Below are 26,050 nucleotides of genomic sequence, written 5' to 3' on the forward strand. Positions count from 1 at the left end.
TAATCATAATAATGAACAACACAGTAGGAGTGAGAATCCCTTGATACCAGGACACAGACCCAGAAGGCGGAGTTCGAAGCCATTAAGCAACTTGGCGCGGCGGGGATTGGAGGAAATTTGGGATCAGGTCGGGGTGGGGGGCGCGGGGGCGCTGAGCAGGGGAGCCGTGAGATGAGCCGGGAAGCGGGGAGGCCGTGGGATAGCCCTGGCCTCTGCAGGACGTTGAGGGTGCTGGTGTCACTCGCAGAAGAGGGCTCGGAGACAAAGTGGGTGACCAGGAGGGGGCTGAAGACACTGGGAGATCATGGGGGGCGGGGTGGGGGGACCACAGAGACAGCGGGTGATCTGAGAGGGGGCTACACGCAGGGGGGTGTCCTGGAAGCAGGGAGGCCCCAGGCGAGCTCTAGGGAGAGCGGCTGCCCAGAGTTGACCGCTTGGCCAGCTGACCGAGGCCCTCCGGGCTGTTAGTGCCACCCAGAAGGCTGGCACGCCCGAGCAGACTGGCACGGGACATGCTGACAACCTCCCGCTCCCCCACCCCATGGGCCAAGCTTCCCGGGGACAGCTGGCTACCCAAGCCCCCGTCCGTGCCCTCTACAGAAAATGATGAGGGACAACAACCTGGTCCGCCACCTGGATGCCTGCGAGACCATGGGCAACGCCACAGCCATCTGCTCGGACAAGACCGGCACACTCACCACCAACCGTATGACCGTGGTCCAGTCCTACCTCGGGGACACCCACTACAAGGAGGTTCCAGCCCCCAGCACCCTGACCCCCAAGATCCTCGACCTCCTGGTCCACGCCATCTCCATCAACAGTGCCTACACCACGAAAATACTAGTGAGCGGGCAGCGGGCAGCGGGCCGCGGGCCGGGCCAGGCTGGGGCGGGGCGAAGGAAGGGGACCAGCCGGGAGACGGCAGCGTCAGCTGGCACCAGGGCCACCGTGGTCTCCGGGACGCTGGTCGGCCTCCACTCATCCCTGGGCTCCGGTCCTGGCTTCGGGGCGGGCACCCGCAGCTTCTGGAAACCCCTTCCAAGCCCCGTGCGCGGTGGGCAGCCTGCCCATCTAGTCCCCGCGGAGGCCCTCGTCGGCTCCCTGCCAGCACCCCCTAGAGACAAGGCGGCCACAGCCAGGCGGGGCCCCGGGGGCCACCAGGAGGGCAGACGCGGCCCCCGCCCCGGTGCCATGCTGGTTCCCCTTGCCTCGTAGCCTCCAGAGAAGGAAGGCGCGCTCCCACGCCAGGTGGGCAACAAGACGGAGTGTGCCCTGCTGGGCTTTGTCCTGGACCTGAAGCGGGACTTCCAGCCTGTGCGGGAGCAGATTCCAGAAGACAAGCTCTACAAAGTGTACACCTTCAACTCCGTCCGCAAGTCCATGAGCACAGTCATCCGCATGCCTGACGGCGGCTTCCGCCTCTTCAGCAAGGGCGCCTCGGAGATCCTGCTGAAAAAGTGAGCGGGCGCCCGGGGGCTGGCGGCCGGCCACGCAGGACGGGGGCCCTATGGCGGTAGAGTGCCTGTGACATCAAGCCCGGCCACTTGAATTGAGGGTTCCAGCGTCTCCTCATTCTCGCCAACATGGGTCCCTCTGCGTCCCTTAGGACTGTCACGACTGCTATCATCCTCGTAGCCATCCCACTAGCTGTGATCTGGGGCCTCTCGGTGGTTGTCTTTGCGCTTCCCCGACGACTCGTGATGTCGGCACTTTCCCATACCCTCCCTGGCCATTTGTGTGCCTTCTTTGGAGAAAAAGCTAGTCCAGGCCTTTGCTCTTCTTCGATTTGAGTTTTTGGGTTTGATGTCGCTGAGCTGGAAGAGCTCTTGCTGTACGCCGGGTACCAGACCCTCACCACACCTGATTTCTAATTACCTTCTCCCCGGCCGAGGTCCGTCTTTCGCTCTCCTGATTGGCTTTTTTTTTTTTTCTTTTCATCCTCTTGACTCATCCCTGGATGCACAAGTGTCTTCCAATGGCAAAGTCCAGTTCATCTCTTTATTTCTTGTGTTGCTTGTATGGGGTTTCTCTTAGGGGTGATGAAAATGTCCTAAAATCGACTGTGGTGACAGTTGCACGACTCCACATTTTTCTTAAAGGGTTTTATTTAATTATTCATGAGAGACACAGAGAAAGAGGTAGACACACAGGCAGAGGGACAAGCAGGCTCCAGGGAAGCCGATGTGGGACTCGATCCCCGGACTGGGATCACGCCCCGAGCCGAAGGCAGACGCTCAACCACTGAGCCACGCGGGCGGCCCACGACTCTACATCTTAAATGGGCAAATTGTGTGGTGTGTGGATTAGATCTCAATAAAGCTGTAATGAGAACTAAACTGGGGGGAGCAGGCAGCTCCACCTCCAGGCCCCCACCCCCGCCCTCCACTCTGCCCACCTAGCTCCTCACTTCCTCCAAAGCCACCTTCTAAAACAAGAATATCCTCCCCCAAAACTCGGCCCAGGCACAGACTCCCCGGGTGCAAAGGCCCCCCCCTTTGCAGCAGTTGTTGCTGCAACTGGGGGAGGCCCGGGGTTCATCTCCTCTCCCTGAAGCTGTCCTGCCGCATCCCAGTGGGTGTGGCAGCTGGATTTGGGGGCCCAGCCCCCTTCGTGTGCTTCCCTTCCCCTCCGGCAGGCACAGTACCATGCCCAAAAGCCCGATTCCTGTAGTTGGGCGCTGGGCTCCAGCCCGTGCTCTGCTCTTAGCCGGCATGTGAACATCGAGTTACTCCTCTGCCACAGACTCAGTTTCCCCTGCACGGAGACACCACAAATACTTCCCTCCTGGGAATGTCGTGAGATTTACGTGACTGAATCCACAGAAAGGCTGGAGTCCCCACCGGCTCTTCCTGTGATGGTGACTTCCCGCCCTTCCCCAATCTGTCTGGGGCTCCCGTTCGCCCTCCGCCTGCTTCTGGTGTCCTTGGTGCCTTTGCCCCTTCTTTTCTGCACCTGAGTCCCACCAGTCCCGCCATCGTGGGCTCACCAGGGCTTACGCCACCGTGGCTTCTTTGTCATGGCCTCACTCCATGGAGTGACAGTTCTGCTGGTGTCCCACACTCTCGCCCTAAAGCCTAGAGGGGCAAGAACAATGTGCCTCAACTCCCAGAGTCCCTGTGAGGCTGGGGTCAGCCTTGCCTACACAGGTCTATGAGTTTCCGGCTCCTGGAGCTGCCAGGACAAAGGACCATAAACTTGATGGCTTAAAAGCATAGAAAACTGTTCTCTCAGAGTTCTGGAGTCCAGAATTCCAAGACGAAGGTGTGGGCAGGTCCGTGCTCCCTTCGAAGCTGCCAGAGGAGGCTCTTTCCTGGTCTCTCGCAGCTTCTGGCGACTGCCAGCAGTCCTTGGAGCTCCTCGGCGCAGAGATGTGTCACCCCATCTCTGCCTGCGTCCTCACGCTGCCCCGTCCGTGTGTGTCTCTGTCTCAATGTCCTTTTTATGAGGACACCAGTTAGTGGACCAAGGGCCCACTGCAAACCAACATGACCTCATCTGAATTTGCAAGAACCTTCTTTCCAAATAAGGTCACATTCTGAGGGGCTGGGAGGAACGTGAAGGCGTGGGGGGACCCCGCTAGGCCCCGCAGAGGCAGGCCGCGTCCTCCCTGAGAAGCCTCTGCCACGCAGGACGGACGTCTCACTGAGTGGCGCCCGCTGAGACCGCCGGCTGGTCCAGCTCCCCTCGCCTCATTGGCACCAAGCCGTGTCGTTCTGTCCCCCGCCTCCCCCCAGGTGCAGCAACATCTTAAACAGCCACGGTGAACTGCGTGGCTTTCGCCCCCGGGACCGGGATGACATGGTGAAGAAGATCATCGAGCCCATGGCCTGCGACGGCCTGCGCACTATATGTATTGCCTACCGGGACTTCGCCGCGGCTCAGGAGCCCGACTGGGACAACGAGAACGAGGTCGTGGGCGACCTCACCTGCATAGCCGTCGTGGGCATCGAGGACCCCGTGCGGCCCGAGGTAGCCACCCACCTCTCTGCGAGCGGCCCAGGTGGTTGGCTGGGTGGAGGGGCAGCCCTTCTTCCCATCCGGCCTCCGCGGCATGGCCCCTTTCTCCTGCCTGCCCTGCGACCGCACGACCTCCTGCTGGAATCCAGAAAGGTCAGGAAAGGCGGGCGAGGGCAGGGCCTCGGAGTCCCCCAGGTCAGACCTCCCCGGCACACTCGATCCCCCTTGCCCTCCCGCCCTTGCTCATGCTCTGCCTCCACCAGGTGAGAGGCGGCGCCGGCAGGACTTCGAGGGCTGTGACACCCGCAGGACTGATGGAGTCAGGGAGAGGGAAGAGTCAGGCGCCACTCCCAGGGCTCTGGTTCAGACACACGGGTGGATGGCAGTGCTGTCACTGGGCTGGGAGTCCGAGAGGACACAGGTCTGGGGGGCGGGGGGCAGTCCTCAGTCAAGGGTTCGGTTGGGGCCAAGTGAGGTTCGGGGCATCCCCGTAGAGATGTCAAGGGGTAGGCATCTGTAGGAGTGGGGAGCTCAAAGCAGAAGATCCTGGCGGGGGAGAGATTCCGGAAGCATCCTTATCTGAGGGATGTCATGGAGTGAGCGTGCAGCTGGGACAGATGGGGGAGGAGGCTTCAAAGAGACTTGTAGGAAGGGTCCAGATGGGAAGCTGGTCTGCGTAGATGGCTCTACCAGCAGCTTTTCTGCAGAGGGAACGGACAAACTGGGCGGGAGCTGAACAGGCCGTAGAACAAAGGAACACAGGGGCCACTTGTCGGTCCCCAGGGACAGGAGGTCCCTGAGAGAGGGAGAGCCGCGGGGCTGAGCCCAGGGTGGAGCGCCCACGGCAGCACTAGGACACCAGGCCCCATGGGGACCGTGCAAGGTGCAGGCGGCGCGGGTTGCCAGAGGCACGGAGGGACCCTCTGTCTCCTCCCGAGGCCTCTCCGGTGGCACCCACGTCGTGTCAAAAGCAGGGCCAACCCTGGGGATGCACGGTCTTGGGCCTTTCTCCTCTTCGACCCAGAGGGGAGGGGAGGCACAGACGAGGAGGCCGAGTCACACCGCTCTGCTCCCCTGGCATAGACCCGAGGGCCTTCGCCTTCTGGACGGAGCTGCCCACCACCGCCTCCGCCCCCCCACAGCCCTGCACGGCCACAGGCCCCTGGCTGGCGTTCAACGGTGCTCCCAGGCTGCTGGGTGTGGGAACACCCCCGGGACCCAGGGGGGCATCGTCCCTGTACTCCCAGGACCCTGGCCACAGCCATCTCTGTACCGCCGAAGGCAGCCTGCCCCCCTTCCACCTCAGTAGCTCATCCACTTGCTCCGTCTCCCCTAAGGAGGAGTGACAGGACCTTGTCACGTGAAGCCTGTGGCTCTATGTGTCTCAGATTTTGTGTTGTCGTAAAAACGAGCGGGCTGGGGCGGGCGAGTGAGAGCTTGGCCACAAGCCTGCTGATGCCCAGGAGCCGGCCCTGAGTCAGGGCCCCAAAGGGACAGGCCTGCCGTCAGCCCTGCCATCTGGCAGGGTAGCTGGGGACAGAGGTGCCTTCTCACTCTCGCAGAGCTAACTGACACAGCCACCTTGCCAGCCAGCCTGGTGACCAGGGCCCCTCCTGGCTCGGCGGCTCTGCGTCTCCGTTTCCCAGTGGAAAATGGGGTTGACGGAGCCGGCCGATTTCTCTGGTCACCTTTCCAGACACGACTCCGGTGGTGCCTCCTCGACAGCGCAAAAGCTTCCAGTGCCATCTCCTAGCCCTCTTGGTGCTTGGAGGCCTGGGTCTGAGTCATCGCCGGTCCTGGGGCCCAGCACCGTGAAGCAAGCACCAGCGTTGGGGAGGGGTGCTGGGGGCCTGAGGAGGCACCCTGCCCGCTGCGGACCAGGCAGTAGAGGAGACAAGCTGTGTCTTCCCCAGATGCCCTCCTTGGGGACCACGATGGGGGGAGGGTGCCACACATCTGGATGGCACAGAGGGAGAGGGAACAGCCCAGACACAGATGGGCCCGGCCTCAGTGACTCTCTCGTCTCTTCCAGGTCCCTGAGGCCATCCGCAAATGCCAGCGTGCTGGCATCACGGTCCGCATGGTGACTGGAGACAACATCAACACGGCCCGGGCCATCGCGGCCAAGTGCGGCATCATCCAGCCTGGGGAGGACTTCCTGTGCCTGGAGGGGAAGGAGTTCAACCGGCGGATCCGCAATGAGAAAGGCGAGGTAGTCCCGGGCTGGCGGCGCCCCGGGCTCAGTGCAGGGTTCTGGCTGTTTGTCCCCCCACCTCTGCCCGGCACCCCCCACCCGGGCTCTGCAGCCTCTGTGTGCTTCCCCCTCCCAGATAGAGCAGGAGCGGCTGGACAAGGTGTGGCCCAAGCTGAGGGTCCTCGCCCGATCGTCTCCCACCGACAAGCACACCCTGGTCAAAGGTAATGGGGCTCGCCCCGCCACGCCCCACCCCTCCCCGAGGTGCCGCCCCGCCAGACTCCCAAAGCCCAGCTCCAGGGCCTGCCTAGGAGGTGGGGTCCTGGGCTGCTGCTGGACATGCCCGCCCCCCGCACTTTAGTCTCCTCGCCAGGAAAACAGGGGGTAACGAGGGCTGACAGGCCAGCGCTCACTCCTCTGCCCCTCCTGGCTGACAACCTGGGTGGAAGACGCCAGGACAGGATGGCCTTTCGTTGTAACACATGGGGAAACTGAGGCGCCGGGGAGGGAGACGCTTTTCCAAGTCCCCCGGTGCTGAGCCCCCTGCCTCTGCCCCTTTGCACCATCCTGTCTCATCTGACGGGTGTGGGGCCGGGGCCGGGGGAGGGGGCCGGGCCGCTGTCAAGGCACAGGGACTGGACCGCGAAGGTGACAGAAGTGCAGAGGCCGGGGGGCCGTCGGCACGGTGGCGAGCCTGAAGGGCTTCGTGAGTCACCAGCCCCCCACGGCGCCCAGGCAGGAGCCCTGGGCACAGACGCCCCACTCTGCATTGCAGGCATCATCGACAGCAACACGGGCGAGCAGCGGCAGGTGGTGGCCGTGACCGGGGACGGCACCAACGACGGGCCAGCCCTCAAAAAGGCAGATGTGGGCTTCGCCATGGTAAGCCACCCCGCGCCCACCTGGTTCGCCACACCAGGTAGTGTCTTATGTCTCGAGGATGTGAGCTTCGTGCAGGAAGGTGGGAGCTGGTGTCGAGGCCTCCTCCTCTCTCATCCCGGCCACTTGGGCCCCCACAGGCTCTGCGGGGCAGGGGACAAACGTGCGATTTGTTTAAAGGCACTCGGTGTGGGGATGCTCGAGGTGACGCGGGGGGACTTGGCACTTGTGCACCCGCCTCGGCCGGGACTGGGTCATTTGAAGTGACCTTCAAAAAAAACAAAAAAACAAAAAAAATAAAAATACATTAAAAATAAATTTAAAAAAATGAAGTGACCTTCAGAAAAAATAATAATAATAAATAAATTAAAATAAAATAATAAAATAAAATAAAATAAAATGAAGTGACCCTCAGGCCCAAGTGTGATCACCACAGCCCCCCAGACGAGCTTGTCCTCTGTGTTGCTCTCCTGTTGCTTCTGTGGAGCCAGTATTGCTGTAAAGCCCTGAGCCCGCTGCCCGGGTGGCAGGGCGACGAGGCCCGCTCGGTGGCCGAAGGCGGAAACCCTGCGAGCCCCTCTCCCCGCCTGGCACCACAGTGGTTGCAGCGCGCCGTGGGCGGGCGCCAGGGGTACAGGCCAGTCCGGCTCAGAACCCCGGGCCCAGAAGGGGACCAAGCCCCAGCCCCCAGGCTCGGTGAGAACCAGCCTCGGGGCAGCAGACGGGGTGTGCAGCTTTGCCAGGCCGCAGCTGTCCGGGCACCCGGGGCTTTGAGCAGCAGGGACGCAGGTCCTCCTCCAAACAGCTCCGTGCAGGCCGGACAGCCATGTCCCTGCTCTGCCGAGGCGCCCGGCCCAGCGCTCCCGGAGCTCCTATGGCAAGCGGCCCTGGCACGCTCACACCGCACGGAAGGCTGGTCGGCGGCCACGCGCTGGCAGCTGGGCCCCGCACGTGATGCCACAGCGGTGGCCATGGTGGCGGCACCCTCTCGGTTTTTGAGCCAAGACCCTCACCTTGCCGTGAGACCACCTGCCCCGTAGGAGAGGCCGCGATGCGCGACACAAGATCCGTGTCTAGCTGGTGGGGAGGCTCGTTTGGAAGGGAGGCCGGGCCGGCGGCCCAGGTGGGGGGCTGGGGAAGGGGCCCGTGGACACTGTGCGTGTCTCCGCACCCCCCAACCAGGGCATCGCAGGGACTGACGTGGCCAAGGAGGCCTCGGACATCATCCTGACCGATGACAACTTCACCAGCATCGTCAAGGCGGTCATGTGGGGACGCAACGTGTACGACAGCATCTCCAAGTTCCTGCAGTTCCAGCTGACGGTCAACGTGGTGGCCGTGATCGTGGCCTTCACCGGCGCCTGCATCACTCAGGTGGGCACTAGGGGGTGCCGTGCCCGAGGCCGACCCCGGGCTCGCCCTCCCACCAGCCACGGGGTCTGCAGAAGGCGGCGCTCCCCCCCCTGCCAGTGCGACCCCCCCCCCCCAGGAGCGTGCGGGCGAAGAGCCCTGCCCGAGGGCTCGCCGGCGACAGCCAGGTCTTTGCTCCGCTGCACGTTGTTTTTAACTGACGTGGAAATCACATGCTAAAAAGGTCACCATCTGAGAGCACACGCCGTTCAGTGGCATCGGTGCAGCCACAGTGTGTGCAGCCCCTGCCCCTGTCTGGCTTCTGGACATTTTCACAGCCCCTAAGAAGACCCCATCCCCGTGCCCGTCCCCCAGTCCCTGGCACCCACGGGTCTGCTTTCCATCTTTACACACTTGCCCGTTCTGGAACCTTTCGTGCAAATGGGACCAAATAACACGTGGTCCTCTGTGTCTGGCACCTTTCGGTGCGCATCATGTTTTCGGGGTCCATCCATGCGATGGCTTGGATCGGCACCTCGTCCCTTCTGGTGAGACCCGTGCTCCGTCGCATGGAGCGAGCGCCTCTCGTTTGTCCCTGGCTCCATCGATGGGCACTGGGGTCGCTTCCACCGTTTGTGGGCTGTGAACAGGCGCATACAAGCGTTTGTGGGGACCTCTCCCTTCTCGTGGGGCTAGATCCGGGAGGCCAGTGCCGGCTCCGATGGGAGCTCCGTATTTAAACCCACGGAGGAGCCCCTTCCCCGTTTTCGATAGTCCAGTTCTCCCCCGTAGTTGAGTGTCCAGAATCCGCGTCCCTCTGAAAAGTCTTCCTCAGGGAGACAAAGTCCACATCGCATACGCTGCCCTGTCGTAGCCACTGGACGCGCACCGCCCGGCAGCACCCGGGCCACCACCTTTGCCTCACCCCGATGCCAGCCTCCCTGCCCCCAGCTCCCCACACCCACTCATCTGCTTTCTGCCTCTGTGGATCTGTAGTTCTGGAAGTTTCAGAGCAACACAATCATCCAGAACGGGGCTGGTTTCTCGCCAGCACAGGGGCAATGAGGAGAAAGGTGCGGGGGAGACCCTGTGTCTTCCTGCCCCTTGGGTGCGGGAGGTCGGGAGAGCGCCCGTTGCAGTGGCCGGGGCTGCCAAGCTCCTGCTGACAGTTGGGACCGCACCTTCTAGACCACTGCCCCCAGGTGACACAGGGAGCGGGACTCCGAAAACACACCAAAAACTCGCCGCCAACCTTAACGACAGGGACGGAGAGGTCACGTTTGCTTTTTTAATTTTATTTATTTATTCATGAGACACAGAGAGAGAGAGAGAGAGAAAGAGAGACAGAGACACAGGCAGAGGGAGAAGCGGGCTCCATGCAGGGAGCCCGACGTGGGACTCGATCCCGGTACCCCAGGGTCACACCCTGGGCTGCAGGTGGCACTAAACCGCTGAGCCACCCGGGCTGCCCCAGGTCATGTTTTTTCTGGGAGTCAGATTTGCCGCATGTCCTGCCAGGGACGCTGCCCCCAAGCCGACTTGGTCGCCGGGAGTGGCGCCGGCGGGCCTCCCGCCCCGCGCTCGGGTGACTGCCTCCTCTCCACAGGACTCTCCCCTCAAAGCCGTGCAGATGTTGTGGGTGAACCTGATCATGGACACGTTCGCCTCTCTGGCCCTGGCCACGGAGCCACCGACCGAGGCACTGCTGCTGCGGAAACCGTACGGCCGCGACAAGCCCCTGATCTCTCGCACCATGATGAAGAACATTCTGGGCCACGCAGTGTACCAGCTCACCATCATCTTCACGCTGCTGTTCGTCGGTAGGTCGCCCGCGGAAGGGACGGATGAGCACCTCGGAGCCCCCTCCCTCACCTCCCTGCCGGCCCTGTCTGTGTGCCCCCCCCAGGGGTCACAGGCCCCTGAGCAGCCGAGAAACCGTCCACTCCCCAGAGAACAGACAGCATGTGTCACCCTCCACCCAGAGCCAGATCGCGCACACCCGTCCACGCGCCCCACGACCATCTCTCCAGGGGACAATGAGCAGAGCCCTGTGCGAGGAGGGGGATGGGGAGGAAAGAGAGGGAGGAGGAGGGAGAGCAGGAGGGGGAGGAGGAGGAAGAAGAAGGCGGTAGAGGAAGGCAGAGAGGAGGAGGAGGGGAGAGGCACTAAGGGTCAGGAAGCGGGAAGGGGGGCGAGGGCAGGAGGGGAAGGCAGTTGCGGGAGGAGTCGGAGCCCGAGCCTCAGCAGTGGCAGCTATGCCCCCCTCCCGTCTGCCTCTGTGTCTGGCACTTCCCCTGATTCGCAGCGGGGCTGGGTTTGCTGGTCCTGGCCCCTGTCCCTCATGTCAGGGCGCCCTGGGCAAGTCCCCAATGACAGCTTTTGCTGCGGGACAGCAGTCCCGGGGAGGGGGGCGCAGGGGGTCTCTCGGGGGGCCTTCCTCTGATGTCCTGGGAGCCCAAGCGCCCCGTGGCCTGGCTGAGGGCCGTCGCCTGGCCCCGGGCTTAGGGACAGGGCAGAGAGGAGGCCCGGCCTGCAGCCTGCTTCCTCCCGGGCCCACCTGCGGCTCAACCTGGCCTGAGCGTCTCCGTTCCTGCCCTGGGGAGGGTTTCTCACCTGGGGTTTCTCACCTGGCTGCGAGTCAGGTTGTGGGGTGAGACTCCTTACTTGCCCTCAGCCGTCCCGCCACAGGGTTGGGGCTGCGTGTGCCCCCGGCACGGCCCCCCGGCCCCCCTCAGGTGACGCCGGCAGGGAGCTGTGTCCGCCCAGGGCTTGGCTCCCCTCACGCGCCCCTTGGCTTGCAGGGGAGCTCTTCTTTGACATCGACAGCGGGAGGAACGCACCCCTGCACTCCCCACCCTCCGAGCACTACACCATCATCTTCAACACCTTCGTCATGATGCAGCTCTTCAACGAGATCAATGCCCGCAAGATCCATGGTGAGCGGAACGTCTTCCATGGCATCTTCAGCAACCCCATCTTCTGCACCATCGTCCTGGGCACCTTTGCAATTCAGGTAGGAGGGGCGGTCCCACTCTTACAGCAGGTGGGGGCGCAGGGGCTCTGTCCCGGGCCCGCGAGGGGCCCGCCCATCCCGTTGTGCTCTCCCAGCCCCTGCCCGCGTTCCCTGGGACCCCGTGTCCTCTGTGCCCATCTTCAGAGCGTCCTGGCCTTGCCCTGGCTTCACCCGCTGGGTCCCAGAGAGCCGGAGAGGGCCTTACTCAGGATGAACCCCCTCACCGTCCTCTCGGAGTCTGCCGCTCCCGTTTCCAGCATATGATTCCTTGGTGGGGGGCCACCAGAACCCCGGAAAGTTCCTCGGGATGCGCTTCCTAGCTCCGGTGCTGACACACCAGCCTCTGCCTGCCCCGTGCTGTGGACAGGCTGGCCAGTCAACTCTCGAGGAGAGGCTGAGCCTTCAGAAATGGGGTGTATTAATAGAAAACACGAGGCGTGGTGAGGGCAACAGGCCAGCACAGTTCGCTCCTTACAGGAGCTCCTCGCTTCCCGAAGGAGGGGGCCGCCCTGCCGTGGGGGGGCCGCCCGCGGAAGCACCTGGGTCAGTCAGGAGGCAGAGCAGGGAGCGGGGAGGCTTATGGAGGCTTCTTGGGAGAAACTGAGGTGGGGTGAGCAGGCTGAGGACTCACGGTATGAATGATTTCAGGGCTCTGGGGGCCACAGGGCTGCCTCTGCTGGTCTGGGCCCTGGCCCTGGGTCAGGCAGGCAGGGGCAGTGGCCTGGAGAGGAGAGCACAGTTACAGGGGTGGCTGTGGCGTGGGCCCCGGATTGGTTGGTCTGTATTGAAAAAGCTCACCCCACGGAGGGCTGTTCTTCCCTAGGAAGGGGCCGCGGGGCATCAGGTGGCCCGGGCAGGGCTAGCGGGGCATGTCCTCGGTGTCCGGATCACGGCCTGCCAGCACGCGCGCAGGGCAGGTGTTAAAGCGTCGGGTCTAGAGAAGCTGGAAATGCGGCCCATCCGCTGAGCCCCGCCAGAGGCCCGTCTGCCTGGGGAACCAACAGCCCCTGTGACCTCTGACGGGGAGGGGGGCTGGAGGGCGGGCCCTGAGTGCTGGAGGAGGGGCCTCAGTAGCTGTGCCGGGCTGGACCTGCCTCCCTCCCACCCCACCCCTGCAGATTGTCATCGTCCAGTTCGGTGGAAAGCCCTTCAGCTGCTCCCCCCTGTCCACGGAGCAGTGGCTCTGGTGCCTGTTCGTTGGCGTTGGGGAGCTGGTCTGGGGACAGGTGAGTGTCTGCCTTGTCGCCTTCCCCAGCCCCACGCCTTAGCTGTGTCCTTCACAAGAGCACCAGAGAGGGGCACGATGCGGGGGGATCGTGGTGCCTCGGGGCCCTTGCACCCGGTGGGTTCACAGCAGGGCTCAGGGCTGGGCCGTGTCACCACTCGGGGGCAAGGCCGCAGGTGACAGTGTCAGCACAGGAAAGGCAAAGGGCCATGGCTGGGATGTCACAAAGCCCCAGCAAAATCACCCACCACTCCCCTTTTCATGGTAGAAGCCAAAAATCGTCCCCTAAAATGGGGGTGGCTTGGAAAGTACCCATACATTTGAAACTAAACAACCCTGTGAAATTCTCCGAGGGGCAAAGAGAAAGGGTCAAGGGAAGTGAAGAAACACTTTGAGATGATGGAAGGTGAAAGTCGGACACCTCAAGCCCTTGGCAGTTAAAGCCACGTGCGGCGGGAGGCTGGTGGCACCCAGCGATTACGTTAGGAAACAGCCCAGGCCACAGCGCACAGGAGGCTCCCAAGAGCGTTGCTCTGCAGTTCTAGAACACTGTACAGGAGGCCAAGTCCAGGATCCACTTTGTCCTGCGTCTTAGTCCCTTCAGGCCACCCCAACCAAACAGCACAGCTTAAACAGCGGATGCCATCCTGTCACAGCTCTGGCAGCTGCAAGTCCAAGATCGAGTGTGTGCAGGGCAGGGTCCGGGAGAGAGCAGGGGCGAGCCACCAGGTCCCTTGCCGGGGGGGAACCCCCCGCGGTGAAGTGTGACAACACGCACGGGGCGCTGCCACCAGGGCCGCTGTCCGGAGCCTCGGGTGCAGGGTCGGTCCCGGAGGCCCGGAGCTCCCGCGGGGTGACCTCGGATACCCAGGCCCTGCCCCCCAGACGTGAGGCCGAGAGGTGTGGCCCAGGGCCCCGCCAGGAATCACGCGTCGGCACAGACTGCCTGGCGGGCCCTCGGCCCCAGGGAGACGGAGACCCCCTCGTCAGGCAGGACGCACTGGGGGCCTAGAGGTCCCATCGGGAGCCGAGGCCCAAGGCCACACCTCCCCTCGCTGGAAACCACTCCTTGCTCCCGACGGCCTCCACGCCCCGCTCCCCCAGGACCGCTCCGGGTCAGGGGAAAGAGGCTGGCATCTCTCTGGAGAGCAGCACTTGGCAGCAGGCACAGGTGGCCCAGGCAGGCAGCCTCGGGGACCAGGAAAGGACATCCCGTCCCCGGCTCCACCCGCAAGGAAGAGCCGTTGGGGAGACAGTGGTGCACGAGGCCGGAGCGCAAGGGGCATAGACGCGGGCCTCGGCCTGGGTCAGAGGGCGGCGGGCGGGCTGGGGCCTTTCCCGGGCCCAGCAGAGCCCCCACCGCCTCCACCCCCACACACCCCGGAAAGGACCAGCGCTGCTCTGACAGCCGCCTGTGTCCGCTGCCCTCACCTGTGGCCCCGCAGGTCATCGCCACCATCCCCACCAGCCAGCTCAAGTGCCTGAAGGAAGCAGGGCACGGGCCCGGGAAGGATGAGATGACCGACGAGGAGCTGGCCGAGGGGGAGGAAGAGATCGACCATGCCGAGCGGGAGCTCCGCCGCGGCCAGATCCTCTGGTTCCGGGGCCTCAATCGGATTCAGACGCAGGTAAGCCGCCGTGCCACTCGGCCACCCTGGCTTTCCCGCCCTCGGAGGGTGGCAAGCAAGCAAGAGGCAGAGAGCGGGCGACCTGAGCCCCCTACCAGTAGGGAAACCCTTGGGTGTTGCTGCCTCGGCGACAAGGGCCATCCCCAGGTGCGCCTGCTGGCGGCTGCGGTGTCTCGATGGCCTGTCTCTGTCACGTCCCTCAGAGCCCGGGGGCCCTCCCCCGTGCCGGGTGCAGGTGTCACCGAAAGGTATCTGTTGTGACCGATAGTTGTCTCTTGGGGGGCACAGACCAGCCACCGTCTGCGTGGCTGCGGGGCCTTGCGTCATTTGCCGGACACAGCCGGGTGGCAGGGGGGTGACAACCTGGAGGAGCCAGATGCCCATTACAAACAGCCTTTGGCGAGCTCGCCGTTCACGGCCTGTGTTGTGAATTCTGTGCAAGCGGACTCTGGCCACAGGGTTGGGCCTTTCTGTTCATCTCAGTGTCCAAATATCAGAGCTCGGGGAGCCCGGGGTCTCCGGAGTCACCTGGTCACGGGGACCACTCGGCCTCGGGCGCTTTCCCAGGCTTCACGAGACTCGCTTGCCCGAGGAACCCCTGTTCTTTGCCCCCAACCCTTCCCAGGTGGCCTTCCTGCTGGAATGTTCTGTACTCGCTGTCTCTCCACATCCTCTCCTCGCACTCACTGGTGGTCCCACCACAGCCTGGCCTCTGCCCCAACGTCCCAGAGGCAGTTGTCACCAAGGGCTGTCCCTCCATCCTGCGTCAAGGCTTCTTCCCAGCGCCCTTCCATGAGTGCAGTCGGCCCCGCTCTCTGCCGTCCCCTCCATCCCACTGTCTGCTCCTCAGCCTCGCTTGCTTGGCACCCCCACTTCCCACCCACACCTTGGTCCCCGCTGCTGCGGCCCTCACACGTGCACAGTCCCACAGAGCTGGGGGCACGGGACCTAGTAGGGGCGGAAGGAAGAGCGGGTGAGAGCTCACCCCACCCTCGGCTGCCTCAGCTGCAGTCCCCCTCCTTTTACCCTGTCCCGTGGCCTCTGCTTGGGCCCTGTGGACGCCTCTTGGCCAATTCCCCGCTGCCTGCCCCTTCCCTGGCAGCCTTCGCACGGCGCCCCAGTGCCCCCCACTCCCCGTCTCCTCCTCTGCCCGACCCGAAGCCCCCAGAGTGCCACGCCTGAACCGAGACGCCCACAGTGGCCTTGGCCCGGACCACAGTCCCGGAGCCCAACTCCTCCCAGCCCCTGAGCTGCTGGCTGATGGCTCCGTCACCTCCCCTGAGCCAGCCGGGGCCCCAGTGCCATCCCAGACGCTCTTCCTGTGTCCGCACACAGCTGGTACGCCAGCCGTCCCCCTCGAACGCATGTCCTCAATCAGCCACCCCGGCCCCCATCCTCCTGGCCTACCCGCCAGTGTCTGCCTGGCTCAGGTCTCCCTGCTGCCTCTGTCGCCCCCGGTGACACCGGTCTCTCTCCACATTCTGTCCATTCTGTCCAGGACGCCCAGCCCCGTGCCCCTGACCTGGCTCCCACTGCTCTGCTGGGGGTCCCACCTCGCGCCCAGCCCCGCCCTTCTGCACATTCCCGCGAGGGCCCCTGGGCCAGGGGCATGACCTGAGAGCACACCTCTCCCCAGTGTGTGCCTCCGGGGTGTCACACGGCCTGTCACGCAGCGCTACGGGCTCGTCCCAAAGAAGCTCACACAAAGGTGCCCTCAGCAGCCGTGCCTACCCCGCCCGGGCCTGACGCTCCTGGCGCACGCAGCTTGCCAGCTAGTGCCGCACGGTCCCCGGCAGTGTCCCGGGGCGCAGCCTCAGGCCCCCTCCCCGGGCCCCAGCCTCAGCTCCGGCCACAGGCTCTCGGCCTCCCGCCTGCCCCTCCAGCCTCTGCTCGCCGAGCCCCTCCGGTGACCCCCGTCCCCGCCGTGGCCGTGTAGCCGCTCTTCCTGTCTTAAGGGCCGAGTCCCGAGTCCCGACCGTGGCCTTCCAGCCCCTGCCCCTTGGCGTCGTCATCCCACGCACCCTGTGTTCCTGTTACCCCGGCTGCTTTTCTAGACATGCATTCGCTATGAGTCCATGCTGGCCACTCGGGGCCCCAGGACTCCCCGGCTCCCACGTGCTCCCTCGGGGCCCCTCCTCCTCCTGCAGCCTTCTGAGTCCACTCCCTCCGTGCTCCCAGCCCAGGGCGCTAGAATCGGCGAGGAGCACAATGCCCCAGGGAACTTACCGACACTGCAGAGTCCTGGGCTGCTCCCAGGGCTGGGGATATTGTAGGGCTGGGTGAGGCGGCCCCAAATAAGTCACCTTCAAGGAGCTCCCCAGGGATGCAAGGGGCTTCTCCAGCGGAGAAGCAGGAGGCCAGTTCTCTGGCTCGTTCGTCTTTGCATCCCGAGCACCTAGGCCAACGTGGCCAGGGACGAATGTCTTAGGTCCAAATGGACCGCTGAGTGCCCAGTAGAGGAACAGGAACGACTCCGTGGCCAGATGTCCAGGTCTCCCCTCATTGCCTTGCAGCACGCCGTGAGCCCCTGCCCAGCCCATCCTGGCCCCATGGGCTCCCATCTGTCATGCCCCAGTTCAGCGGCAGAGCCCAGTCAGCCTGAGACGGCGGGGGGCAGGCGGGGGGTGACTGCAGCAGCACCCCGCTCCTCCAGGCAGCCCCCTCCACTTCCGCTGATGAGCCCAAGGTGATGGTGCTTTTCTAGCAGCTGAGACAGCAGCCCTGCCCAGTGTGAGGCATCTGGGGGTCAGCGGTTCCCGGCCAGCTGTGTCGGTGTGCCCATGGGCTCCCGGGCCTGCCACCGCTGCCTGGCTAGTCAAGTGTGTCCCCTCAATCAGGGTCTTGGAGTTACGGGCCGTTCTGATAATCACCGCCCATGTAGACGCTGACCAGTCACTTTATACATGGTGAAATGGGACCCAGACAGAAGGGACTTGTCCGAAGTCACCCAGCAAGAGTCTCCCCTCCCCATCCCCTAGCGTACTCCTAGCCCTCCCCATACAGCCACTCTTGCCTCCAGAGGTCACACTGTCACCTCACATCCCCCATGCTCATCAAGAGTGCCAAACCAATTGGCTACTTGATACTTGAGCTCATTTTCTTAAAGAGCATCTGTTCTTTGTGATTCAAAATACCTGCTTGAAAACAAATCAAGTCCTCCAGCTGTAGGCATCCCCCAAGCCAAGGGAAGCATCGCTCCAGGCAGCCGGCCCTAGATTTCTGGATTTTGCGAACCACAAAGTTGCTCTCTGGATTTGGGAGGCCAGCGCAGCATTTTACGTTGCTAAGTGAAGGCATTTTGTAACCTGCTACCTGCTGTCACCATCATTCCATACTAACGTGTTAATACACCCAAAGGGTTGGGGACCGGGGGGGGGGGGGTCATTCCAGAATTGCTAAGAGTCCTTGAAATGGAGACCATGGAGCTTTTTTGAAGCGCTCATGCTGCGGTCTACTTCACGTTGCATTATGGGCCAATGAGAAGCTTCAGCAGCAAGTGGGCTTTTGGGGGGCAGGGGGCCAGTGTGAGGTATTTTGATTGATACCATCATCCCATCGGGCCACCGTGAGGAGAGGTCAAATCAGAGGCAGGAAAAGCATCTTTTCCTTCCCTCGTCGCCTCTGCTGCCGTAGAGAGTGCCCTCTTGAGACAGACCTTAGACACCTGTTGGCCATCGAGGGAGGAGAGCCTCCCTGCCCCCAGGGAGAGGGGGCCCTATGGCCTGGGTCGTCTTCCTTCCGTGCCTTGGGGCACACTAGACGCCGTGCCAGCCCCCCGTGGCCACTCAGTGTGCCTTATGCATGGGTGTCCGTCCCGGCAGTGAGGTGCCCTTGCTGAAGAGCGGGCTGTGTGGGTGGAAGGGGGCTCGGCGGCAGAGTACACGGCAGTAGCCTTTTCCACTGCGCGTCTAGGAATCGAAATCATGCACATCTTCATCTCGGTTGGGGTGGGGGAGTCTGAGCACTCAACTGCCTTCTTCCGAGAAGCCTGGCCCCGTGTCAGACACCCCGCTGGACCTAGTGGCCAGCACAGAGCCACCGCAGGACTTGGGGGTGGCATGGGGCCCCTCGCTCTGGGCCAGAGTAGGTAGCCAGTGTGCATCAGGTCCAGAATTGCATATTTGCTTTGCTGCTCACATCATCCAGTGAACTGTATGGCACTTTCCAGAAATCAGAGCCACCCTCGAAGGCCAAAACGGCCTGCCCCCACCCCAGCCCTGGAAGGCATCCCCAAAGAGGCAGCCAAAAGCGTGCCGTGCTGGGCCGGCCTCCCCTCCCGGAACCCAGGCACACGGTCTCCGACGGGGCCACATGCAGCGAGGCCACTGAGCCACAGGCCTGATTCACCCCCAGGCCTCCAGGCCGGTGAAGGGCCGCGGGCGGGAAGTCGGAAGGCCCGGGGACTCCGAGCAAGCTGCCACGTGGCTCTCACTTCCCATAGACCCACCTGCCTTTTGACGCCTGGGAGGCTTAAAGGGCGGAGGACAAAGCAAAAGCCGTCTTTGCTCCCAGGCCCCTCCGGTCTCTCTGCTGTCCCTCCCGCCACACCTGTGGCCCTGCGGAAGGGGTCCGGGAAGACAGAGCGGGTGCTTTGGCAAAATCCCCCCCTCTCTCTTTTTAAGTCCAGTCTTTCACCGAGAGCGCCCACGCCCACGGGGGAGCCCCCTGAGTCACTGCAGGGCAGGGCGGGCCAGGCCAGCGGAGTGCCAAGCGGTCGATGCGTGTCGCGTAGACCAGGGCAGGCCAGGGAAGGGCCCCTGTACCCACGCCACCCCACCCGCGAGGATGGCCGCAGGGGGCCTCGTCCTAAGGGGAGCTGTCACATGCCCCCCGCAGCCGGCCGACGCGGGGACCTGTTGACACGCGGCTTGCGATGAGCATGCGGTGAACGCAAGCGGCTCCTTCCCCGACGGTTGCTTGCGGCGCCCCCCCCACCCCGCCCTCCCGGTCTTGTGGGTGCTCGTCATTCGCTCAGCAAACCGTCCCTCTCTTGCTGGACGGCGCGGACGCACTGTCGGCTCCCAGGGAGCGGGGCGGCCTAGATGAGGCGTCGTGGTCACACCCCGAGCCCAGCGTGGCGCCCCGTCCTCACCCAGCCCCACCCCCGCGCGCTGGCAGGGACAACAGTGCAAGCCAACCTTTATCTCATTTTCTCTCCCACAGATGGAGGTAGTGAGTACCTTCAAGAGAAGCGCTTCATTTCAGGGTGCCGTGCGCCGGAGGTCCTCGGTCCTCAGCCAGCTCCATGACGTAACCAATCTTTCTACCCCTACTCACGCAATTCTCTCCGCCGCCAATCCCACCAGTGCCGCTGGGAGTGAGTCTTGAGTCCCCTTTTCTCTCATAAATGGCATCTCGGGGGGAGAAAAGCCTCCCCGCCTCTTCCTTCTCTTTTTTTCCAGTCTTGCATCCTCCGCTCACCGTGGCTTTTCCGTTCTTCCTCCACCGCCCTGTCCAGTCCTTCCCGCCCAGACGGTGTGTCTCTCCAAAGCCATATTCTCTTATGAAATGTCCTGAGTCCATGGCACTGCTGGACCTCCTGTTCTTTGCTTTGTTTGGTTTTTTTTGGTTTTCGTTTAGCGCTCCTTCTGTCATCGGTCTTTCTTTTCTTGAACTTGTCTGCACTTGCCGATGGTTCTTCATGAACTCGGGCCGCTTCTGGTGCTGTCTGGTGTCGGGGCAGGGCCTTGCTCAGGTTCCGTGGGGCGGCCCGTGGGGGGGCCCGCGGGCTCGGGGCTGCCCTCCAGGGCCGGACGGGGAGGCAGCTGCCGTCCCGGGCATCGCTGGCAGCGCAGGGCTCCAGCCCACCTACGTGGGGCGGGAGCGGCAGCTTCCAGAACTCCCCCTGCGGAGGTGTCACACTGGAGGCGGGCTTCGGGAGGCCCCGGCACCGGGTCCCGGGCGAGCTCCGGGGTGGCCAGCCGCTTGTGCTCACGTGCCCCGAGCCCACGCCGCTAGAGGCGTCCAAGGTGTTCCTGGGCCCGGAGTCCTCCTCACAGCCCGAGCCTGCACCCTGCCACCTTTCCACTTGTCCCCCAGGCACCTCCGCTCTTTCCGAACAGGCCTCAGCATTGGCAGGTCTTACCCCGATCCGGTCCACATGCCCTGTCCTCCTTCCTCCGAGAAGCTGGGAGAAGGAGGCTCCCTCCTCTGTGCTCCAGGGCAACCCCCCCCCCAAGGGCTGCCCTAAGCGAGGTAGAAGCTTCCACCATTGCTCACATCTTTTTACAAAGACAAAAGGAAAGCCACTAGAGCCCCCCCGAACCCGCCACGGCGGGGTTTCCCCAACGAGCCAGAGGGCCGGGAACCGTGTGAGCCCCAGCTCCTCCCGGGCCTCCTGCCTCTTGTAACAACCTCGAGATGTCAAACACCAGACAGTGAGCCTTCGAGTATGAGCCCAGAGCCCCCCGGGATGGTTCGATGCTACCTCTTTCCTTTCCTTCCAGTGAGACCCGGCAACTCTCACCTCCGTGAACACATCGCTTCCCCCCAGATGGGAGCCGTTAACTACGCTTTTTCCCTCACCAGACTCTGGGATTTTCTTTTTGCTTGATTTCTTCTCTTTCTCTTTCTCTTTCTCTTTTTTCTTTTGTCTTTCTTTGTCTTCCCTCCCTTCCCCTTCTTTGTTTTTCTTCTTTTTTTTTTTTCTCGTTTTCTTTTTCCTTTTTTAGGACTTGGTGAGAGGTCCCCAGTGGGGGGCATCCCTCCTCTTGCTTACACTATCGTTTCAGGCCACTCTGCCCTTTAAGGAAGGGATGTGGGCCGCACCAGTCCCCGCCGGACCACCTTGTCCCCTCCGGAAACAGCACGTGTGCATGCACGCACCCGCACCCACACACACATACACACACACACACCCCTTCCCCAAACCACGGGCCGCACACACCTCCAGCTCCCTTGCACACTCAATGGGCTCCCCACCCGGGCCACAAACATTAGCCAACAGCCATCACGTAGGCGGGAGCTTGTCCCAGAGGGGTCTTGCCACCACTCCACCCAGAGAGGTGTGCAGGAGGCTCAGCTCCAGGTCACTTGAGGACAGAAACAGGTCTCGGCCCCCGGGAGCACCTCAGCTAGGGCCTGGCTGAGGCAGCAGCACCCCCCTTCCTGGAAATGAAGGGACAAAAGGGGGCGTGGGTCGGCCCAAGGGGCACATACTGACCTGCCCCTGTTCTTCCCTCTCCCTTGACTTTTTTCCATACGTTTCTTTGCCAGCTCTCTCTGCACTTCCTGTCTGTCTGTCTGTCTGTCCATCTGTCTGTTGACTTGCGAGGGAGGGGAGGCAGCCGACAGAGCCCCCACTCGTCACACCCCTCAGGCCTTCTCCACTCCAGGGCCAGCCAGGGCCACCCTCTGGGAACCTGGCGAGGCCTACTGTCTCTTGGCTCCCTCTGGATTCCTTGGGCTTCCTCCCTGGCGGTAGGCTCTTTCTCTCCTGTCTTCCTAGCGCCTTCCTTCCTTCTGCAGCCATCTATCATCCCACTTCCCACTCTGGGGAGCCCAGCAGTGCCTGGTAAGAACAGTGCGAGAGACACCCCCCGCCCCCCGGTCACGAGCTACTCCCGGGGAATCGAGCTCGTGCCTGACCAAAAACAGGGCCACCGTCCCTTCCACCCACGTGCCGCCGGGTGAGGAACGGGCCCCAGTGAGAGCGGAGCACCTTCTGTCTGAGGAGGGTGCTGCTGTGATAGCGAGGGGGTCCCCAGGTCCCAACCTACGAGCACCAGCCTAAAAGGCTCATCCCACTTGAGCGGCCGCACCTCAGAAAGGACCCCCCTGTGGAGGAAGATGCTGGCAACACCAGGGGACATGCCTGCTTCTGGAAGCCACCAACCAAAAGCACTTCCCGCCATCATCACTGTGTGGCAGACGGGTTTGGAACTCAGAACCGGCCCCCAGTGCAAGCTGTGAGGACCTAGAGAAATCATTAAGCCCGGCACCCTCTTTGGACGAATCAGGACAGGGCACGGGGGACGGGGAGGGGGGCTGGGCACTGGCCCTCACCCCCTCTGGGAACTTACCGGAAGGAAGGCCGGGCGCGGCTCACAACAGCTCCTCGCCTAGCCGAGAGGCAGCCTGGCAGAGGCTGCAGTGCTCACAGGCCGCAAGGTTTTCCCCAGGAAAACCCAGCCCTTTCTCACGGGAAGATTCCTGTCCCCTGCGCCCACCGCCCCGCCGGTCTGCCCGTGATCGCACAGGCCGGGGCAAGTCTCTCCAGCACACGGGGCCCCTGCTCTGACTCACTCCCGCCGAGAACCCCGGGCTCTCCCGGCCGAAGGCCCAGGGCCGGGCGAGTGCAGGAGTCCCGGGGCCGCAGGGCAGGGGACGTGGCTCACCGACACAGGTCCCAGCGCGCAGCGCGGTGCAGGGGGAGCCGGAGGCAAGGGACAGCCCCCTGGAGGGGTGAGCAGGACGGTTGGCGGCGCAGAGATCCTTGGGGCTCAGCACACCCACGCTCACACGCACCCAAGCTTTCCAGCCAACCTCCGGGCCCCCGGGCTTTCTACACCCACGTGTCTTTGCGGCTTCTGGATCTGGGAGCCCCACTCGGCCCCCACTGCCCTGGCCACACACACGGCGACCTCGCAGCCCCAGGACGGCTCACTCAGCCTTCTCGTTCTTGGCCGGGGCATCACACCTGCCCTTCACGGGCCGCCACCTCCAGGCCACCCCCCGGCCCGCACGGGACCTCGGCCGTCGTCGTCCCTGCGATCGTTGACCAGCCCTGTCCGTCTTCCGGAAGCTAGCAGGGACTGCCATCCCGTGCCCCGTCCCCAGGCCCGTCAGGCCCGGCCCGCTCGCACCCACTCGCGCTGCAGGACGCCCGGGCCCACTCCCCGGCTGGCCGCGGGGGCCCGAAGGCCTGGCCCGACGGGGTGTTGTGCTCACTCGGGTTCACTCCCGGGCAGCAGGCGGGCGCCAGGTGGCTGCCCCCAGGCCTGAGCGCCCCGGCGCCCCCTCCCAGCCACACCTGCATTCCTGCTCCCCCCACCCCGCTTGCCCCCCTGGCTCCCCCAGCCCCCCGCGGCGGCAGAGCGGGCTCCTGACCCAGCCGGGCCACAGCGGCAGGGGCGGCCGGGGAGTTTGGTCAGATGCGGCCCAAAGGGCTCCCCGGGGCTGTTTGGTTCCGACCCTCCGTGCCAGGAACAGACCGTAGCAGTTGCTTTGTTTGAATTGCCTTTTGCAACACGAAAGCCTTCCATCCAACTTGGCAAAGCCGATGCCAGGTAAGCCCCCCCGCCCCCCGATTTCCTGGGACCACCCTCTGGGGCCTGGGGAGCCAAGCTCATCGCACACTCGCAGGGCAGCAGCCCCGCGGAGGAAGGAGCCTTGCGGAGGGCAAGCAGTCTTGTTTGCTGGAGTTTGCGCCTTTCTCGGGAACTTCGTTGATTCCAAGCCAAGTCTCTCCACTTGGGCTTCTGGGAACAGTGTGCTGGCATCTTGTCTCAGCTATTCGCCAGCGTTGTTTCCACATTAGGAATAGCATCAGCCGTGCCCTGCCCGAGCCTTCCCGTCACCGAGGGCCCGACCACAGGGAGGGACCTTCCGGCTCCTTCCTAACGTGCCGGCTGGCTCGAGGCCTGAGGCAGACCCAGAACCCCTGCTCCCAGCCCTCCCCAGTAGGCACTTCCAGGCTGACTCCCGGGGCTGGGAGCCAGAGCCCGGGAAGCTCAAGACTTATTCAAGGCCCTGCAGCCGGACGTGGCCGGGATGAAAAGCCAGGCCGACCACCCGAAAGGCCCGGGACTCACCGTGCCTGGGTCAGCTCAGTGCAGCAGCTTGTTGACAGCAGCAGCGTGAGTCTGGACTCTCCCAGGCTGGGCCCAGGTGCATGCACACAGGACGGGAGGTAAACTTCACGAAAGGTGCCGGCCGTTAGCATTTTTGACTTGCCAACGCGCACAAAGCCCTGTCTTTAGTTTGGTTTGGGGTTCGATCCCTCAGAAAGGAGTTTGCATTTTCACATGTCCTGATTCCATGGTGAGGAAAGGGAGCCTTCCTCTTCGATTGTGGGTATGTCACCCCACGCCTCTTGGTGTCCCATCCAAGCCCCGAGACACCCCCTCATGCGTACAGGGATGCTTTGGGGCCTGGGAGCCCCGAAGTTCCTGGAAAGCAGTCCCCCTGGCTCTCCCCAGCCGCTATGTGCAGAATGTGCTATAAACCCACAGCCTGGATGCCAGGAGAGCAGAAGGTCCCCTTCCTCCCGCAGAAGACTCTGGATGAGTGGCTGGTACAGAGGCAGGCGTGCCCATCAGGCATGAGGGGGCTTTGAGGGAGCAGCAGCAAGACAGAAGCAGGGGGCGGATAGCATGACGACCCCTCCCCATCCGGGGTCTGCGTGTCCCACGGTACAGAGCAGAAAAGGCCAGAAGGTTGTCGAACCCAGTTTCTGTTGTTGCCGTTGTCATCATTGTTCGGGGGCCTTTGCTTTTCTTTTTCTCTTCTCTTCTTTTCTTTTCATTCCCTTTTTGCATTCCTTTCCTTGGGTGGGTGTTCCCTCCTCGCCTCGCCTCCCCGTTTCCACGTCCCCTCTCCACCCCCATCAGCACCTGCATTGCAAACTTGAGCGATGGGAGGTCAGACCAAAAGCGGAGCACGTCCACTTGGAACCGCGACCTTCAGCCCCGCTGCCGCCCCGTCCCCAGCCATCCATCAGCAGCATGGTCATGTGTCACAGTGTGACATAAGCACCCCTTCTGCTTTGGCTCCGTGTGGCTGGAGCAGTGCTGTGGGTTCGAAGTGTCACCCTGCCTGTCCCCGCTGACGGAGCTCTCGGCTCGGACAGCAAAGCACAAATCGAGAAGTAAGCTTCTGTTAAGTGTAGATGGTCACAAGCCCCAGGAGAGAAGAAAGCAGAGCAAGAGAAGTGTCAGGGGGGCTATTCTGGATGAAGGTTGTCTGGGGACGGCCTCTCGAAGGATGGATATGCGAGCCGGGTTCTGAACAAAGAGACAAGGCCAGCACGGGACATCCTGGCAAAAGAATCTAGGCAGCGGAAAGGGCAGGTGTCATGTTGCCGGGGGGACCCGAGCTAGCTGGTGAGAGGTACCTTCAGCAGCCGCCCACTGGGCCCCGGCCGCGCGGCCACCGTGCTGGGTGCTGGGAGCGGGGTGGTCAGTGAACCAGACAGACCCCAGTGTTCAGGGGCCTGCGGAAAGGAGGCGGAGGAGAGAACAATGGGCAGGGGCGGTGAATTGAAAGTGAGCCACGCCGGGGAAGAAAGGAACAGGTGCAGGGTTTCTGAGGGAGCCGGGAGGTTTGAGCCTGGAAACAGAAAAGGTGAGGGGGGGCCAGGAGGCTTCCTGGGGAGGAGGCTTCCCAGCGGAGGGAACAGCTTGTGCGAAGGCCCTGAGGTAGGAGCGTGGGAGGAGCCAGGAGGCTGAGGCCGGAGACAGTCAAGGATAAGAACTGAGGCAGGCCCTGACCCCCGCCTATTGAAGGGTTCAGACGGGCGCAGGGTGTGACAGGCTCTGGCTTCGGTTTGACCGGCTTCCTTGGGCTGCCATGAGAGGAGACCGCAGAGGCCAAGGGCAGCAGCAGGGAGACCGAGGAAGAGGCGTGGGGTGGGGGGTGAGGTTACAGTGGCAGGCCGAGCCCCGAGCCTGGAGATAGAGATGTGGGGCTGGTCAGCAGACAGATGCCATTGGGGTCACAGCAGCTAGGAAACGTGGGGGGCGGGGGGAGGCCCAAAGATGAGCCCCGGGGCCCTCGGGTGTGGGGGGATGGGGAGAGGATGGAGAACCTGGGGCCCCGGCTACAGCCAGGCAGCAGGGGTGTGGTGTGGGGAGCATTGAGTGCCC

General features: G+C 63.4%; 1 protein-coding gene across 5 annotated transcripts in view; it reads left to right on the forward strand.

The window, feature by feature from the left end:
• Positions 1-26,050, forward strand: part of ATP2B3 (ATPase plasma membrane Ca2+ transporting 3) — a 61,984-nt gene that overhangs the window by 28,713 nt on the left and 7,221 nt on the right. For 2 of the 5 annotated variants that reach the window (XM_035711389.2, XM_049107230.1), the window contains exons 10-21: positions 601-843; positions 1,216-1,457; positions 3,735-3,969; positions 5,990-6,169; positions 6,288-6,375; positions 6,927-7,033; positions 8,213-8,404; positions 9,987-10,200; positions 11,182-11,393; positions 12,512-12,619; positions 14,064-14,246; positions 19,410-19,563. In XM_035711389.2, coding sequence (XP_035567282.1) covers positions 601-843; positions 1,216-1,457; positions 3,735-3,969; positions 5,990-6,169; positions 6,288-6,375; positions 6,927-7,033; positions 8,213-8,404; positions 9,987-10,200; positions 11,182-11,393; positions 12,512-12,619; positions 14,064-14,246; positions 19,410-19,563 — 2,158 coding nt within the window. The remainder of the gene's footprint in view (positions 1-600; positions 844-1,215; positions 1,458-3,734; positions 3,970-5,989; positions 6,170-6,287; positions 6,376-6,926; positions 7,034-8,212; positions 8,405-9,986; positions 10,201-11,181; positions 11,394-12,511; positions 12,620-14,063; positions 14,247-19,409; positions 19,564-26,050) is intronic. The other 3 variants (XM_025460639.3, XM_025460640.3, XM_049107231.1) reach the window with 2 other exon arrangements.

This window comes from Canis lupus, chromosome X (genome assembly GCF_003254725.2).
Source record: "Canis lupus dingo isolate Sandy chromosome X, ASM325472v2, whole genome shotgun sequence".
In the NCBI taxonomy this organism is placed as follows: Eukaryota; Metazoa; Chordata; class Mammalia; order Carnivora; family Canidae; genus Canis; species Canis lupus.